This window comes from Schistocerca piceifrons, chromosome 4 (assembly GCF_021461385.2).
Source record: "Schistocerca piceifrons isolate TAMUIC-IGC-003096 chromosome 4, iqSchPice1.1, whole genome shotgun sequence".
Taxonomy (NCBI): Eukaryota; Metazoa; Arthropoda; class Insecta; order Orthoptera; family Acrididae; genus Schistocerca; species Schistocerca piceifrons.
Window position 1 is genome coordinate 608,565,478 of NC_060141.1, and position 20,021 is coordinate 608,585,498.

Below are 20,021 nucleotides of genomic sequence, written 5' to 3' on the forward strand. Positions count from 1 at the left end.
CTATTTGGAAAGTATACGTAAACACAAGTAAATCGTGACAGGCGGTAATACGAAGTAGCTTTTACGCGGTCATAATGTGTAGCTATTTATGCTCTATACGTGGAGTTTGTACCGTGCAGTGCAGCATATGAGTGAGGAGACTAAACATACCGAGAGGCTATACATTGTCCGATCGTAAAACGTATACTGCGTATGGGTTTACATCAAGCAGATTTCATTTGACAGATAAGAAGGAGACGAAAACAGTGAAAGATATGCATAACTTACCCTCTTTTGCAACTTTTCAGATAGCGCCAGCTTCACTATTTTCATGGCTGAATTTATAATCTTCGATGCATTCACCAAGTGAAGTCCTTTCAACCTCCGGCGGTAAGCAGTCTATACACATAAAATTTATTAATTAGATGAGCGCTAAGTTCTTTTGAAGGCTGAGCACTTAAGTGTAATACGATATGAAAGAATTTTCTTCAATTGTAAACAACTAAACTGGGTTTAAACGTTAGCGTAAGTGGAACAAAAATTGAAATTTCTCATTCGTTTAATGTCTTAATAAGCAAACTACTAACGAAAATCCAAATAACATGATGGAGACTTCTTCAGAATTCATGACAGTATTCAATGACAAACTGTATGCACTATACTGCATGAAACGAAGCTAGCACCAAATCGGTGTGGAAATGTAGTGATATCACACTCATTAAAGGTAATACGAGAACCAGGCAACTTATGTATGCATATATAATTTTAAGCTAGTTTTGAAAGAAATTATTACGGCTGCTGATAAGCAAAGGTAATGTCGGGGATTGCTATTAAATGAAAACAATGAATGGCTTACATAGATGATATTACTAACAGCTGCACACAAAGGCAATGTAGAAGAAATGGTGAGGGAGTTGACGCGGAATGCAATATTGGCTGGTCTGAATATTAGTATTAAATATTAGTATTATATTTTGAAGAAAGGCAGGTAATAGTCGAAGAATTGAGAATGTGTTGGTGAAACTGCACAAGACCCATAAATTCATTTATTTAAGCGCATTGCTTGAGAAGAAAAAAAAAAAGCTGAATTACGTAAAGGGATGGATCGAGGATGGATCACGATGCTACTACAGTTTCAAGGTACATTTACGTCAGGAAAAAGCTCTACTGATAAGAAGTTAAGAGCTTGTAACACTATATAAATGGGTAACAGAGCTCATCTACTAGAGAGGTGGACAAGTGAAAATATGAAGGTAGGTGAAATAGCTAGTGCCACACAACAAGATGGCTAGTGGCTTACAACAAGAATGAGGGAGAAGAGAGGACAGGAGTAATAATGGAAATCAATTGAGATTCTCAAAATTACGAAAATCTCCAAAACAAGACAATCGATAAAGTAATGAAAGATTGGAGAGGAATGGGAACGGATAGCTCAACATGGATACGAGCAGTACAAGACAAGTATAGACTAAGCAATGATTTGCGCAGCTGTAGCGAGTTAGTAGTTCGAAGAAGATTAACTGTCACCTGCGCTAGGCATGTACACTCCTGGAAATTGAAATAAGAACATCGTGAATTCATTGTCCCAGGAAGGGGAAACTTTATTGACACATTCCTGGGGTCAGATACATCACATGATCACACTGACAGAACCACAGGCACATAGACACAGGCAACAGAGCATGCACAATGTCGGCACTAGTACAGTGTATATCCACCTTTCGCAGCAATGCAGGCTGCTGTTCTCCCATGGAGACGATCGTAGAGATGCTGGATGTAGTCCTGTGGAACGGCTTGCCATGCCATTTCCACCTGGCGCCTCAGTTGGACCAGCGTTCGTGCTGGACGTGCAGACCGCGTGAGACGACGCTTCATCCAGTCCCTAACATGCTCAATGGGGGACAGATCCGGAGATCTTGCTGGCCAGGGTAGTTGACTTACACCTTCTAGAGCACGTTGGGTGGCACGGGATACATGCGGACGTGCATTGTCCTGTTGGAACAGCAAGTTCCCCTGCCGGTCTAGGAATGGTAGAACGATGGGTTCGATGACGGTTTGGATGTACCGTGCACTATTCAGTGTCCCCTCGACGATCACCAGTGGTGTACGGCCAGTGTAGGAGATCGCTCCCCACACCATGATGCCGGGTGTTGGCCCTGTGTGCCTCGGTCGTATGCAGTCCTGATTGTGGCGCTCACCTGCACGGCGCCAAACACGCATACGACCATCATTGGCACCAAGGCACAAGCGACTCTCATCGCTGAAGACGACACGTCTCCATTCGTCCCTCCATTCACGCCTGTCGCGACACCACTGGAGGCGGGCTGCACGATGTTGGGGCGTGAGCGGAAGACGGCCTAACGGTGTGCGGGACCGTAGCCCAGCTTCATGGAGACGGTTGCGAATGGTCCTCGCCGATACCCCAGGAGCAACAGTGTCCCTAATTTGCTGGGAAGTGGCGGTGCGGTCCCCTACGGCACTGCGTAGGATCCTCCGGTCTTGGCGTGCATCCGTGCGTCGCTGCGGACCGGTCCCAGGTCGACGGGCACGTGCACCTTCCGCCGACCACTGGCGACAACATCGATGTACTGTGGAGACCTCACGCCCCACGTGTTGAGCAATTCGGCGGTACGTCCACCCGGCCTCCCGCATGCCCACTATACGCCCTCGCTCAAAGTCCGTCAACTGCACATACGGTTCACGTCCACGCTGTCGCGGCATGCTACCAGTGTTAAAGACTGCGATGGAGCTCCGTATGCCACGGCAAACCAGCTGACACTGACGGCGGCGGTGTACAAATGCTGCGCAGCTAACGCCATTCGACGGCCAACACCGCGGTTCCTGGTGTGTCCGCTGTGCCGTGCGTGTGATCATTGCTTGTACAGCCCTCTCGCAGTGTCCGGAGCAAGTATGGTGGGTCTGACACACCGGTGTCAATGTGTTCTTTTTTCCATTTCCAGGAGTGTATATGATGAGGATTGGTAAAGGAAAGAACCTTGAAGAGGGAGCATACTTAAAACGAATATTTTTTTGAGAAATAAATTCGGAAACATGTAGTAAATAAACACAGTACTTTGAATTTAAGAAATTACTAACTTCTTCTGCTGTGATATTAAACATAAACTCGCAATAAAAGAGAGACAAATGGACAGTTTACGTTATAGATTTTCCTTGAGGAACGAGCGGTAGCCACACTGTTGTGTTTGTCACCTAGAAAAAATAAAGTTATGTAATTAATTTTTTGTTTATTGCAGGCACATGACGTGGTTCACAGTGAAAACCCACTCCACACCTCTGCAGCACACCCATGGAGCAGCCAACTTTGGCCATTCTCTTTGTCGCCTCTATCGGAGTGTAGCGGTACTATGAACAGGGAATTGCACTGTTTACTCGAACGGCAGACATGTAACTGTATACAAACACAAAATCAGTTACGTAACTTTAATTTTACGAAGTGATAGTTATAACCTTATGATTAACCCTCTTATGTACCCCACTTTATCTACGGCCCAAGCTGCTTCGTGGTCATAAGAGACCTCTTTAGGAGTGGTGCAAAGTGGTCTAAGGTTAGGGTGACTGTAAGTGTGGTGGCACTGTTGGGATCTTACACTGTGCTCGTTGCACAGGTGCCACTGTGATCTCATATCTTATCTCACCTTCCATTGCGGGTAGAAGTTACATTCGTCAAATATTTAATAAAATATAAAATAATAATTCGGCCATTAACCACGGCTTGATATGATGTTAGCCAGAGATAAGATAGTGTGCACGTCATGACCTACCTTCTTATGTTCTCGTTTCTGATGAGTAAGACGAAAATTATGACTGATATGCCTGATAAGTCTTGAGTTATCTGTCTCGATTAACAGCGATCTATTGTGGCTAAAAAGAGTACCGATCCGGCATTAGCAAAAGCAGACACAAATAAACGGAAGATGCTACTGTAATAATGTATTTTGAAGAGCATTTCCAATTACTGATTATATACCATGAGAAATGAGAAATTTTACATACCACTTACTCGATCATATTGTGCGAGCAAAGATGAACGAAAAATAACATGAAAAAGGTATCGCGGCTGAAGATGTAATTTTTTTTTATCTGCTGTCGGGCAGAGATCTTGCGGTGACCTTCCATGATATTCGGATGATCAATGTTTACGCTCCCTTTGGCTCTGGAAAGGGGCAGAACGGTTGGGGTTTTATTCGGAAGAAGTCGCGCCTTTGGTTGCGGACCGCTACGAAGATTTTTTTCTTAATGGGAGCTTCAACTGTATGAAATCCCAAAAGAATCATTTCCCTCATCATACCACATGCCAGGAGCTACAACTGCTGATGCAGCAGTAGAATCTCGCTGAAACGTGGGAAGGTGTGCATGGTGATCTAAGTTGATTTTACGTACATTACTAGCCATTCGTCGTGTCGGCTTGATAGCGTCTACATCTCCCCCGGTCTCACAGCAGCGCCAATTGACACTTAACTGTGGTCAACGGCTTTCATTGACAATGCCACATTCAGAAGATCTGTCTCTCCGACGACAGAGATTGCGGCACAGTCGAGGCACACAGAAATTAAATGTCGATGATATCCAAGATCCGTAGGGCAGGCAGTTACAGATGTGACACGGGCCACCTCGACAGTGTGTGGTGCTTTGAACATTGGCAGGCGTCTTTGGGAAGAGAGTGCGGCTGCACTGCAGTGGACGAACACTCGGAAACACTTGGGAATTAACTTCGCACATGACATACACAGAACTGCTGGAGCTGACTATAAACCCCTCCTTCAAATGAGCCACACAAGTATTCGCAATAATCTGGTCGGCCGCGCTGAGTTGCCGTGAAGTTTGAGGTGCCACGTCACGGATTGCGCCGGAGGTTCGAGTCCTCCCTCGGGTATGGGTGTGTGTGTTGCTCTTAGCTTAAGTTTGTTTAAGTAGTGTGTAAGCCTAGTGGCCGATGACCTCAGCAGTTTGGTCCCTTAGGAATTCACACAGAAAAATAATCTGGTGAGAGCTTTGGACGTGGTGCATCTCGCTTCTAGGATACAGCATTTGGCCCACAGCTTACCAGCGCCGAAGGCAATGCGAACACGTTGCAAGCATCGTTTGGCTATTTCGTGAACGTGGGCCTTATCTTCAAGGTTCGTTATAACACGCTTACTCCTCCCCTCTGGGAGGAGGTCCTGGTTTTGTTAGAAGGGCTGACCTTTATGTCAGCATGATGGTTAAGTTGCAGAATTGTTTGTCGGGCACTCCGAGACAAAAACTTGTTCCTCTTTCCCGAGTGTTGTCCACTGCAATAGCGCCTATTTCTCCTGGACTCTAGCGCCTCAAGAACTTCATGGAATAAAGTTATGTCCCTGAAGACTTGCCTTGTACCATGACATGTGACGTTTATTGCCACGTGATTAGGGGTCACTCCCGGAACTTCACGTAGAACCGCCATTCTGAAATCACACGGCCTGTGGAAAACAAACCTCTGCATCATGTTCTCCTCGCCATGGAAGCTAGTGTGACCTGATTCCTGGTTGTCAATGAGAGACACATGATGCGGCTCCAACTACATGCCATTAATATAGCAGATTTTCTTCTTTTCCCTCAGTGTCAAACTCTTGACATGGATGAACATCAACGGATGTGTGGACCTTCTGCAGAGGTGTGGCTGTTGATAAGGAAAATACTTGCTTCCCTTCTCGATGTTCCTCCACACGCTGTTCCGCCACTGCCGATTCTGTTCCAGGACGAGAAACGCACTGAACAGAAACGCACTGAATTGTATCTGTTAAGTTGCCAGCAAGAGGATCCTTGATTTTTTTGGCATTTTTGAAGATCGTCATACCTCTTCAATTCACCATTCGAGGTATCGTCAATATTCTGCCAACTTTTTGGAAATACTTTTCCTGGATCCTCCTCATAGGGTGTGAGAAGGAGAATATTTGTTTGGTGTTTGTTCCACAACTATTTGAGCCATGTGATAAGACTATGGAATGGTTTTAGAGAAGAAATGCCCGTGTCACCCCTGCTGGGAGATCAATGTGAATCTACTGTCTTCATCTGGTGTGTGGTCGCCGTTCTGTTTCGTTCCGCCAGGAAGCCGATCTATATTAATTTTTGTTGTCTGTTATTTTGATCATTTCCCCAGATCTTAAATTAATCTAGTGCATTTTCGTACGCTGATTAATGAAATCTCATTAAGGCAACTGCCCACGAAATCGGGTTTCGAGTCCCGTATAGTTTTTCGTACGTCGCCAATGAATTGCAGAATGGGCGTCACACGGAACAGCTTCTATCAGCTTAAACTGTTGCTGTAAGGTACAAGTATTTTACCAATAAAAGCCGTCATATACGGTTTTGACCATTAGTTCCCTATGTCAAAGTACTCAGTTCAGGTATCTTTATCACTATCACCTGCACGATTTTTACTTTATAATTTTTGAGAATGTAGTGAAAATAATGAGATTTATTATGAGCCAATGAAATTAGTTTCTATTAGAAAATAAATAGATAGCACGTGGCAAACACGTAAACGCGTAATATTTTTTCCTTATTTTTGTGAAAGTGAAACTAGGAAACTAGTTTGGAACTAGCCTCTGTCGTTGGGCAGTTAAGCTGCTATGATACTCTCCACATCGGGAGTCGAACTGGGCCTTCTGTGGCCACCGTTAAATATCGTACAGAGAGGGCGTCACACGGCAGGCGGTCACCAGCATGGCATCACATGGGATCGCTCGTCACACAGATGGTGCACACAACAGGAAACACATTATGTTTCCACCACAAGGCATTAAAATATTCCGACTCATCTACCAAAAGCTGTGCAGAATGCGGTGAAAGCAAGACATTCGTGCTGCTTTCGAATGATGTCATACAAATGGTTCTCTTATCCGCAGTTCTAAGTGGCCGCTCGGTTTCACTCGGGCAGTTATTTTTCCGGTTGCCAGCAATTCCAGTTCCAGTTATAATCAAGCCACCCCAAGTCGCCGCAGTCATCCCCGAGTGCCGCAAAATTTTTGCAGTAATTGGGTGTGCTGCCACCAGCAGTAATCTGGATTGAACTACAATTATACTGGCTAGTCATTGTTCACTGAGTTAGATACAGTCTAGATTTCAGAAATTTGAAGTCATCTCCATAACCTCTCGTTAAACTGCAGGTGAATATTTGTGTGCATATTAACCATAGTGGTATTCCGCCGCCCACTGAAGATACACAATATCCTCATCCAGCCCTACACAACTCCTGCTTCCAACCTCTTGCCACATAGCTCATATCTTTGTAACGGACTTGTCTCACACATCCTCCCCAACCAACTAATCCAGTCTGGTCACAAGGACCATTTATCCCACCAAAGGCAGGGGTACCTTTCAAACCAGTCATGTGATCTGGAAGCTAGGCTGCATCTACGGTGCTGCATTCTACGTTAGCATGATAACCAACGAACCGTCTGTCCACGTGATTCGCCTCTGGAGAACTGTGGCCAAGAAGCAGCTTGACGACCCCATTGCTGAGCACGCTGCCCAACGCGACGATCTTCATTTCAATAACTGCTTCACAGCCTATGTGATCTGGATCATTCCCCCCCAACACCTGCTTTCCTGAATTGCACAGACAGCAACTCTCCATGCAATATCCTACGTTCCTCTATCCCTCCTGGCATCAATCTTCGTTGCTCATTGTTGTTATCCATCTAGCTCTTTTCCTATCCCCATTCCTGCACTACACAGTCCTCTATTCCAACAATGCACTGTCTTTTTACCTCTCTCCTTTTCCGCTAACCCCTACCCCTCCCACACACACCCTTCATCTAACCACTAAACTGCATCTAGCTTCCCTACCCTATCTCGTCCCTTTATGCTCAGACAAGCAGCACTTTACGGCCCCCCACCCCTGCACTATTATGCCCCCACCTCCCTGCCCCAGCCTTCTCCTTTCCCCCATCATCCAGCTGCCACTCACATCATGGGCTGTTGCCCACAGTGTGGCTTCAGCTGCCAGAGACCGTGGTGATGTGTCCGAAAGTTGCGTTTTTGTATGTTGGCCGAAATATCACTTTTTGACAGTGTTTTTGTTGTTCCTATCTGCGACTTAGTATCTACCCTATATGACGAGTTGCAACTATGTTTTTCATAATACTGTTCACGATTGTACAGGGTGGAGCACGAGCTGTATTAACAATTGTTTCTTTCACAATTTACGGCGCACATTAGATATCCCGCTGGGATCTCTACAGCAGTACCAGCAGAGCTTGGAAAAACAAGTGAGTTACGAAATGATGTGTAATTCACGATACTGCCGCTAGGAGACTAGTAAGCAGCAACGGCTGACAATGGAAGACTGACGACACAGCAACGATCGGCAATTGTGTTATTTTTTCACGAAACGAAAAGCCTTGTTGTGACTCAGAGGCGTTTTCGACAACAGTTTAACACACGATGGGTCCCTTGCAAGAAGACCAACCACAGGTTGTACGATAAATTTGTACAGGAAGGAACAGTATTGGAAGCGAAGCGACCTCCGCCTAAGCCTGTTTGTTCGCTGGAGAATACTGAAGCGGTACGAGTGCTGTACAGAGAAGTCCTGGGAAATCGTGTAGAAAGGCAGCAGTGCAACTAGGATTATCCAGATGCTCCGTTCAACGCACTCTTAAAGGTGACCTCCATATGTACCCATACAAGATGACCTGTGCACAGAATCTCACTGAAGAACACAAGCAGCAGAGACTACTGTTTGCTCAGTGGGCGGAAGAAAGGGAAGAAACTCTCAACAACGTTTAGTTTTCATTTAGACGGTGTGGTTAACAAACAAAATTTATGCTTTTGGGCCACTGAAAACCCACAAGTGCTTCATGAATGACAACATTATGCTCCAAGGACTACTGCGTGGGCAGTAATTTCCAGTCACGGACTTATAGGTCCCCCTTTTTCTTTGAAGAAACTGTGGACAGCAAGCGTTATTTGAGCATGCTTCGCAATAGCTTCATTCCACAGCTTCTTGCTACTGCGTTGCCATTCAACACACAGTGGTTCATGCAAGATGAAGCAAGGCCACATTCTGCAAACACTTTGTAGGAGTTTTTACACGAGCATTTCGTCTGCGGATCATTTCACTCAGGTTTCCAGGTCGCTTCAATGACAGACAAAATTGCCCCCACCCCCCCAATAGTCCAGACCTCAATCCATGTGACATTTTTCTTTGGGGGTACCTAAAGGGAAAGTTTTCCCGAAAAGTCCACGTGACTTAATGGAGCTCAGAAGACTTATTCTTCAAGCTTGCAGTGAAATTACGGAAGACATGTGCCGTGGGGTAATCACTAACTTCAGTGTTCGTTTGAAGGAAGTTAGGAAACGAAATGGTGGACATATTGAGCATGTGCTGAGTTACAACAAATCTCCATGGACGGCCCTTCATTGTAGTATATGTTCCTTTCAGATTCTATTGAAAATAAAGTTTATATTCAACAACAAAATGGTAACACATTTCGTGCGCCACCCTGTTATATGTTGTTCATCATGTCGCTCACATTTTTTTTTTAATTTAGTAATATATTGCCTTGTGATCAAACAGTTACAGGCTCCAAGCACGCCAACCACCTCAATACAGCAACTAATATCTGTGGCAGGGGGTAGCTTCCTGTCACTTTTGGAGAAAACATCAGGCCACTTTCTACCCATGTTTGATTCCCACTCTGGTAAATAGTTTTCATGGCCATACATGTTATAATTTTAATCGATTGGACCAGAATGGAATATTTTTGCTAAATTACCTTGTAGCAGAGTTCAAGATTGCGGAAGAGGTTGATATCTGCACGCACGATGTGTCCGGCATTCACGTTGGCCAAGTCGAAGATGATGACATCTCCTAGAGAGTAGTCTTCGGCCAACATAACTTCCAGGGCACCGGTGATCATCTTACCATAAAAGGGCCAAATTATATTGGTCGCGTCTTCGTCCACTGAAGTCCAGACGTGCACGCGATATGCATCCTTTGTGAGTCGTGGCATAATCATCAGTTTACTGTAGGAGACATTGTACTCTTGTTAATACATGCTTATGAGACAGAGGATAATATATGCGGTCGGTCAACATGAAGTTACAATTTACGAAATACAAGAAGAAACAATAATGTATGCATCCAGAATGAATCCTTCAATCCAATGCGGTGTGTGCACTCTTTGGAAAAATCCTGGTAGGTTAAATCTTTGAGTCGGATCGTGATACAAACTCCGAAATTTGCTGGCGGCTCTCTCCTAAGGTATATAGGTACCAATCATTACCCGCCCTCACATCTTCTCCTTCCTCTGTACGCGAGTCTAGGAATTACTTCTAGAGTAGCAGACCCGAAAAGTATGCAGGAGAGCTTCTGTGAATCAACAACTGTTAAATACCAGTGATTTGAACTCATTGTTGTATCATGTAACAATTTAACCAGCCCTGGAACAGAGGTTAAATAAATTTTCTGATTCCACTTGAAAAGATGGCATACACTTTATGTGGGTTGCACTCGGCAGTGGTTTTCCAAATTGCAAATATTACTCCGCAGCAGTTGGGTTCATTCCAAATGCGAAAAACTGTTCCAGGGAATCAACTCTTCGAATTCGAGGGAACCTTGCCAATACTGTATTTACTAGTCCACGTGCTACAATATTACTCTACTACACGGCCATAATTAGTAACTTAAATCAAAGTAAGCAGAACTATTATCGAATACCAGTCGCAGTTTAAAAAATTTTCAAATAGACTCCGTTGGAATCTAATACAGATTTCCATTTTCTAGACATGGAATGTTTTTGGCACATTACAGGAACTCAGTTAATTTGCAAATATCACGTATTTCACTGTAAAATGACCTTTAGTCTCAACGTACAAGATGGTGCGCGTCTGATGACCTATGACTTAACAGCTCACACGTTATGTAATTATCATTAAAAAATATTAAGGGTCTTACTCACTGTAAAAATCATTAACTGAGGAATTTACACTTCCTTCAAAATAACATTCACATATTACACAACGTGTACATATATAGAACTCATAATATTTACAAAAGTTGGGCAAAACACAAACTAAAGTCTCAGAACAACACAAAACATTAGAAAATGACCAAAACTCCTTACGGCACGTTCTTTCACGTGATTCCAAAATCTGTCACTAAAATGAAACACTTACCAAGAAACATCATGTGTTCCTCCTAGATACACTATCCTCCAGGTACAATACTTTACCTCATGCGTCCTTTCCAATGTAACGTGGAAAAACTACATGAATGTTGCTGCAGGAAAAGGGGGTGTAACGACAACTGTACATATAATAATTTTTTTCTTTATAAATTTAGATAAATTAATGTAAGCAATGTTTTGAATTTTTTTTCGGTTCGTATCGTTATGTTAAAGAGACTGTGAGCAACTTTTGAAATGAATATTATTATTTATGTTAGATTTAAAATAATGTGGTAATCAAAGGAAAGTGTATTTAATGTTAAAACTATTGTAAGATGTGAAAATCGTAATTTATACACTTGGTCCATACGTAGGTAATGCATTAGGATATGTGTAGTAGAAAACCTGTGGTGAATACCCTACCTGTAGGGGAGCGGGAAAAGGTGGAGGCAGGCGAGGCGGGAAAACGCACACTGGCGCGGTTCGGCACAACGGGCACAGTATTACAGTCGGAGGCGAGCAACAGTCGGAGTTGGGCATCGTTCGGAAGTACACGTACTGTACCGAGGAGGCTACCCAGGAAAAGTGGATTCCATTGAGCCTCGGATGAACCGATTCCGACGACTACTTGGCATGGCTATATTCTGAGGCACAAAGTTGGAAAGATAACGACGCTAAGAAGAAGGAAAGTGCCGCTGCAGTGAGAGCCTTAGCCGTGCTTGCATGTGTGCCGTGCTTCTCGCTATCTCGCTGCCCGCCATCCGCCGCACCGACTTGCACAGGTCAAACATTTATTTCATCTTTAGAATTGTATTCGTGTGGACCAGTGTTAATATTGTTCCTGACTGTTCAATAATAACTTAACTTTTACCAGATTTGTTCTATCAATGAATTATCCTAATCACTAACCTGCAATGTTGTGCAATCCGAGTGTCCCGAAATGAAGATTTAAAGTTTATGTTAATAAGAATTAACTGGAGACCTATTTATGCTAGAATGAATCTTAATGAGCTTTATTGTTAATGAAAATATGAGTAAAGAGCAAAGGTCTGACAGAGTACTAAGATAAATTTGGAATTGACTTGGTAAGGAAGTTTAATTAATTTGAGATAAAAATAATGGTAGTTAAATGAGGAAGTAATTGGACAATAAGAGTAATAATTCATATTTTTTAAATCTTGAGTAATTAATGTTTCCAATAGTTAATGGTTTCAACATTGTGATCATAAGTTTCAGGGTCCCCCCCCCCCTTTCATTCTTTTCTTTTCTATTCATTTAAATTCTGAAGTGATTGCACTGATTTGACCAGCAAAGTTAAAGTCAAGATAAAACCTAAATTTATCAGTGTTTTACCATTATTAAAATTGACATTGTACGTGTGTGTGTCAAAAGTGCTATTTCTAGGGTGACCTATGTCCGATTTCAGTCGGATCAATAGACAAAACGCATTTCGTAGTAATTATTGCAGTGTAATGTTGTGTATTTATAGCTTGTTCAAATTAGTACAGAAAAGGAAAAATCTTAGTTCAGTAGATTTTTCTGGTTCAAAAATTCACCATATAATACAGTATTACTACGTGTGGTTATGCTTGTACGTACATCCACTTGTACAAGGGAAAAGCTCCCTCAATGCCTAATTAGGCTGGCGACCGTATTATTAACCATTGGTAGCATCTGCGGTGTATGTTTCTTGTCCGTCCTAACGTGTGGTTGCACTTATACTTGCTTGACGTACCATTGTTGTTACTGACTGGGTATAAGTCCGGTTTTGCTTCCATTAAGGTACACGCGGTCAACATTTTTACTAAAATCCTTTCCTATAAGGTGAAGCCCGTCAACTTATCATAGTACAGGCTTTAAAGAGTTAACGTACGCCCGAGGGTGGACGTTACAGGGGCACCAAGCAGATCTAATTGGAAGAACCATAAGTAACTGTAATTCCTCCACTAAAGATGCTTATCAGTCACTCCTCTGGCCAATTCCTGAGTACCATTCGTCGGTTTGGGACCGTCACCATTTCGAAAAAATAGAAGTGACTGAAAAGATCAAGCTCATAGCGCCACATTTTCTCACAGATTCAATAAGACAGTGCCAGAGTGTTACGGCGATGCTCGTGACAAACCATTGCCACACGCTACAAGGGATGCGTTCTACTTCAAATGCGAGAGCGTACGTTCCACCAGGAGTCAAGTAACACACTACTTGCTCCCGAAAACGCCTCTTGAAGTGACACGATAAGAAAATCTGATGAATTAGAGGTCACATGGAGATTTCAGTTAAATTATATCGTGGTCAGGCAGAGATTCCGAAATCAGATACAGGAATGTAAGGTGTACCCTCACATCAAGGTTTAGTAGTGGTGAAGTGTGGTCTTAAGTTTAAAGAAAATTTAAATCGTTTTAGAAGACCGTCAGTTTGGTTTCAGGAAACGTAAAGACACCAGAGAGGCGGTTCTGACATTGTAGTTGATAACGGAAGGAAGACCAAAGGAAGACACGTTCATCGGATTTGTCGACCCAGAAAAAAGTTCGATAATGTAAAATGGAGCAAGATGTTTGAAATTCCGAGAAAAGTAGATGTAATCGATAGGGAGAAAGTGGTATTATACTGGATGTAAGAGAACTAAGGGGGAAAAATAAGACTGGATAAATAATGGTGTAAGACAGGGTCGTAGTCTTTCACCCCAACTGTTCAGTCCATACATGGAAGAAGCATTGGATAAATAAGGGGTTCAAAAATGAGGTCAGAATTAAAGTTGAAAGGATATCAGTCATAAGATTCGCTGTTGACACTGCTTTCGTCAGTAAAAGAGAAGAAGAATTACAGGATCTGTTGAATGGAATGTACGCTCTAGTGAGTACAGAATATGGACTGGGAGTAAATCCAAGAAAGACGAAAGTAATGAGAAGTATCAAAAATGATAACAGTGAGAGACTTAATATCAGAACTGGTGATCAACAAGTAGAGGAAGTTAAGGAAAGCTGCTATGTAGGCAGCAAAATAACTCGTGGCGAACGAAGCAATGACGGCCTAACAAAGAGTCTAGCACTGGCAAAAATGGCGCTCCTGGCAAAGAATACTATGAGAAATGCGCCCCGCATCACTTTGATGTTTGATTTTAGAGTTCCAAGAACCTGACTTAGAATGCATTGGACTAGATTTTCTGCCACTCTTTCGTCTCACTAGATTAGCAGGTATTTTGCAGAGTATATTACATTCGATTTTTTGAGTCATAGGCTAGTACATGATTTATGGAAGAGAAACTGGAAACTTCGAAAGATAGATCGCATTGCGTTCTTCCAACCACGTGGCTTAAAGCGACAATAACGTTAACAGCAGGAAAGTTTGTTTGTCTGCTTAAATGCTTAACCGGTACTTCCTTTCACGTAGGAAACAAAACAGGGGCGTAGAGAAAAAAAAGGGTTGTCTAGCTCTCTCCAAGCAATGTATTAGCTTGTGCTGTGCGAGTACGAACACAGTGCAAAAACTTGCATTTGGAGACAGCGGTATCCATATAGTACTGTTAGCGTTTCAATACACTTAATATGGAGTGAACAGTGCGGCGTTTTCCTGATACTGGTCTAACGCCAAAGTGTTTCTTCAGTACTCAAGCCGACGATAACAATTCGATGGGAACGCCGAGGATCATATACGAAAGCGCGGTGAGAAAATTAAGAGTGGTGAAACATCTTCCGGAAAAATAACGGACATTTGAGGTACCAAAAATTTAAAAACATAACCTCTAATCTGAACACTATTATAAAAAATATTTACACAGAACGACATTTTTAACGTAACACATTCTATAAATTGTGAGTATAATGCAACACATGCATCTGAGACTGAAACTGAGGGAGATATTTCAATGTACATTAGAGTTGACTAATGAGTGATCCCTCCTTTTAAGTTTTATAGCAGAGAAAGCACTATCTGTTTTTCACTACACACAACACATTTGGTTTACAGAGAAAAATTGTATCTGAGGATGCAGTGGGCATATATATCTTTTGGGATTGCGAGTTGATGCTGACAGATCCACAGTTGTCAGACCGTTTTACACAACAATGACGAGATAGACACTGAAATGAGCTAAAAACTGGGGGCTGTGTTACTTTGCGGGTTGTCACCAATGTTGAACAATAAATATACAAACAACGGAGATGCTGGACATGTTATTAAGATATTTTGTGCTGGCAGAACTGTTGAAAATCTAGAGCACAGAAATAAAGTTTTCTGCGTTGAAATAATGTCATGACTGCACGTTTATAAATGTGCATTTCAGTCAACGAGTTTTTAAAGAGGCATACCATTTCAAGTAGCCTAACGAAACAGTCGGACGCTGTGATATCGAAACCCTCATTAAAACAACTGTCGAATTGTAAGGCAGACTGACAAAACACATAAATGATTTTTCAAGGACATAATAAATCTGCTTAACCAGTTACGCTGCTATGAGTCGTATTTTTTTATTTTATTTTAACTACATGCCAATTCCAGCCATACAGCCATCATCATATCTGAAACATTAAATTTTATAAATTTTGATAAATTTGTTGAATAACATGTGAGTGACGAATAATAAGATCTTACATGCGTTTTCAAGTCGTGACTTCCATGCAACGTCGTTTCTGTTGTTGTCTATTTGTTACTGATTATATTTTACGTTAGTGTATCAGTAGTAATCATTTTCGTAGTTTGGTCTGTCTCTGCATTTATTAGTGGCCAGGAGAAAATCTCAGTCTGTAGTTCACATTTTGTGACAGATTTCAACAACAGACTGCAATTTATTTCTGAGCACTACTAAACGAAAAGTCAGAACAAACTGCAAAACTAATTATTGCTGTTACGTTAACCCAGAATATAATCAGTTTCTTATAGATAGCAACATTAACAACGATACTGCATGGAAGTCAGGACTTCAAACGTATGTGAAATCATGTTATTCATAATTCTCATGTAAAACAAGAAATGTACACACATTTATAAAATGTTCAATTACAGCTAACGTGATGATCTCTGTGTAGCTGAAATAGGTCCATAGTTCAAATAAAAAGTAATACTCATAGCAGTGTAACTGGTTATACGTAGTCATTATGTCCTTGAAAGACATTCATTACGCAACATTCTCAGAGGATTCTAAAATGATTTTTCATTTGATAGTAAATGCAAATACTTAAATACTGTTTTAGTAACACAAAAGACTCCGCTGTTTTCCCAAAAGAACTAATATTATCATTTCACTAAGAAGTGACAAGGTAACGTACGCCTATACTTGGAGTCCAAACATTGGAACCAGAGCACTGCAGAGTTATAGATACATTACAATAGAGCATCAAAAGCTATTCGAAAAATAACAACTCTTTATGAATTTAAAAAGCTTAAGACAGGTCGGAACTCACAAGTGCTCCATTGCAAACTGGAAGTCGCTTCCTTCTACATCTCTGTTCGTAAGTAACTCGGAAAATTTGTGTTTGAGGGAGAAGTATGCGTCTAATCCCAGTTTCACCCTCTCCGTGCTGCACTTGCAGTTGATGTACATTCGCTCAATGACTGAGTCGTCTGGAACACAAATTTCAAGTAGTGATTATGAAGGTAGATTTTTATAAGGATATTAAGGACACACAAATCAGAAAGGGTTCTCAAATGGATAGCAGCTTTGTTGTATAAAATATCGTATGATAGGATTGTTATAAGATAAACTTTATCAGTTTTTTAATATATATGTTCCTTTAAAACAGTCGAATCATCCCACAATCATATTATACTGCACACACGCATCTGCGTTCACATTACTGCTAAATGTAGTATGCATAATATTAAAAAGTGTAGTAGCATATCGAGTCCGCCCCTCGTGGTCTCGCGGTAGCGTTCTCGCTTCCCGAGCACGGGGTCCCGGGGTCAGGAATTTTTCCTGCCTCGAGATGACTGGGTGTTATTGTGTCGTCTTCATCATTATCATTCATCCCCATTACGGTCGGAGGAAGGCAAAGGCAAACCACCTCCAGTAGGACCTTGCCTAGTAAGGCGGCGCGGTTCTCCCGCGTCGGTCCCCTACGCTCTGTAAAGAAGTATGGGACTCATCATCATCAGTAGCATATCGAAGCATTCCCCATCACTGAACAGATAACCAAGATAACCAGATGGAAGAGGTACATAAAATTCAAACATAAGATGCAAAGCTGATCTAGTGATTCAGTGTTTTCCGTAAGCTAAGATGCAGGCAGTGAAGTTGTAATAAGGAGGTAGATTTAAAACGAAAATTGGTAATGATTACTTCCTCCTTAAGTTGCAATCACGATTTAGTAAACAAAACTATATGTTTCCCAGTGATAAACAAGAAAAAAACTGATCATCAGTAACGAGATACAGTTATTTCTGACTTGTTATATGTGTACTACAGGCTGTTTCAAAAATGACCGGTATATTTGAAACGGCAATAAAAACTAAACGAGCAGCGACAGAAATACACCGTTTGTTGCAATATGCTTGGGACAACAGTACATTTTCAGGCGGACAAACTTTCGAAATTACAGTAGTTACAATTTTCAACAACAGATGGCGCTGCAAGTGATGTGAAACATATAGAAGACAACGCAGTCTGTGGGTGCGCCATTCTGTACGTCGTCTTTCTGCTGTAAGCGTGTGCTGTTCACTACGTGCAAGTGTGCTGTAGACAACATGGTTTATTCCTTAGAACAGAGGATTTTTCTGGTGTTGGAATTCCACCGCCTAGAACACAGTGTTGTTGCAACAAGACGAAGTTTTCAACGGAGTTTTAATGTAACCAAAGGACCGAAAAGCGATACAATAAAGAATCTGTTTGAAAAATTTCAATGACGGATGAACGTGCTGGAAAGGTAGGGCGACCGCGTACGGCAACCACAGAGGGCAAAGCGCAGCTAGTGCAGCAGGTGATCCAACAGCGGCCTCGGGTTTCCGTTCGCCGTGTTGCAGCTGCGGTCCAAATGACGCCAACGTCCACGTATCGTCTCATGCGCCAGAGTTTACACCTCTATCCATACAAAATTCAAACGCGGCAACCCCTCAGCGCCGCTACCATTGCTGCACGAGAGACATTCGCTAACGATATAGTGCACAGGATTGATGACGGCGATATGCATGTGGGCAGCATTTGGTTTACTGACGAAGCTTATTTTTACCTGGACAGCTTCGTCAATAAACAGAACTGGCGCATATGGGGAACCGAAAAGCCCCATGTTGCAGTCCCATCGTCCGTGCATCCTCAAAAAGTACTGGTCTGGGCCGCCATTTCTTCCAAAGGAATCATTGGCCCATTTTTCAGATCCGAAACGATTACTGCATCACGCTATCTGGACATTCTTCGTGAATTTGTGGCGGTACAAACTGCCTTAGACGACACTGCGAACACCTCGTGGTTTATGCAAGATGGTACCCGGCCACATCGCACGGCCGACGTCTTTAATTTCCTGAATGAATATTTCGATGACCGTGTGATTGCTTTGGGCTATCCGAAACATACAGGAGGCGGCGTGGATTGGCCTCCCTATTCGCCAGACATGAACCCCTGTGACTTCTTTCTGTGGGGACACTTGAAAGACCAGGTCTACCGCCAGAATCCAGAAACAATTGAACAGCTGAAGCAGTACATCTCATCTGCATGTGAAGCCATTCCGCCAGACACGTTGTCAAAGGTTTCGGGTAATTTCATTCAGAGACTACGCCATATTATTGCTACGTATGGTGGATATGTGGAAAATATCGTACTATAGAGTTTCCCAGACCGCAGCGCCATCTGTTGTTGAAAATTGTAACTACTGTAATTTCGACAGTTTGTCTGCCTGAAAATGTACTGTTGTCCCAAGCATATTGCAACAAACGGTGTATTTGTATCGCTGCTCGTTTAGTTTTTATTGCCGTTTCAAATATACCGGTCATTTTTTAAACACCCTGTAAATTGGAGTGAGTTTCAGATACAACAATGGTAAGACAATGCTGCTCTAATTCTGCTTATGAAAGAGATAAATAATATTTAGATGTACAAGGCATTACCTCTAATTAGTTACACCGTTCATGAATAAAATGTGTGCATTTCCTTGGTGTAATATATGGCCTCTAGTTTGACAAATGTACAGACCTACGGCATCGGGTAAGTGTGGCTGCATCCTGAGCCATTCTCGGAGTGACGTCACAGACGTCTTGATGTCCTCCTCGTTGGTGCCCAGCTGCTCTCTGACATACGCCACCTCCTCAGCAGTGACCACCAAGTATTTCCCGTTGTCTGTCATTGCTCTGAAGCAGAAAGTAGACACAGTCGCTTATGGTAAAGCATGAAGGCGTTTTTGACATACAACCACTACTGCGTAAAAGAAATCGAAGAAGGAAGAGTATATGTAAGCGTAGGCTTTCGCGGCCGTTGTCTTCTTCAATAAAATTCTTCAGGGTATCAGACCGCATCGTCATAATTTAAAATTACTGCTGTGTTACCATATGTACAAGGGGTCACCGAACGTATTGGCAAAATTCTACGAAAAGCCGACATCAAACCAATTTTCCGAAGCAGAAAAAAAATATCAGACATGCTCGGTTCTACCAAGGATGCAGTTGACAAACTACACACAGCTGGCGTGTATGAAATTGGTTGTGCGTGTGGATTAGTCTACATAGGTGAGACGGGACGTCCGAGTAGCACAAGGCTCTCGGAACATGAAAGATATATCCGCCTGAAACAACACACTAAGTCAGCAGTGGCGGAACACCGAGACGAGTGCGGGAAACCAATATTTTTTCAAGAAGCCCGCGTCCTGGCGAAACAGCCTCTCACTTTCAAAAGAAAGATTAGAGAGGCGATAGAAATAGCCAAAAGACCCGCCAACATGAATAGAGAGGACGGGTACAAGCTTCCGAGGTCTT

General features: G+C 42.5%; 1 protein-coding gene across 2 annotated transcripts in view; it reads right to left on the minus strand.

The window, feature by feature from the left end:
- LOC124795064 (clavesin-2-like) overlaps positions 1-20,021 on the minus strand; it is a 54,643-nt gene that overhangs the window by 7,837 nt on the left and 26,785 nt on the right. The window contains exons 2-5 of one of the 2 annotated variants that reach the window (XM_047258867.1): positions 19,246-19,400; positions 16,529-16,688; positions 9,738-9,987; positions 268-378 (exon numbers count right to left, since the gene is read on the minus strand). In XM_047258867.1, the coding sequence (XP_047114823.1) occupies positions 268-378; positions 9,738-9,987; positions 16,529-16,688; positions 19,246-19,396 (672 nt within the window). In that variant the 5' untranslated portion in view covers positions 19,397-19,400. The remainder of the gene's footprint in view (positions 1-267; positions 379-9,737; positions 9,988-16,528; positions 16,689-19,245; positions 19,401-20,021) is intronic. The other variant, XM_047258868.1, reaches the window with a different exon arrangement.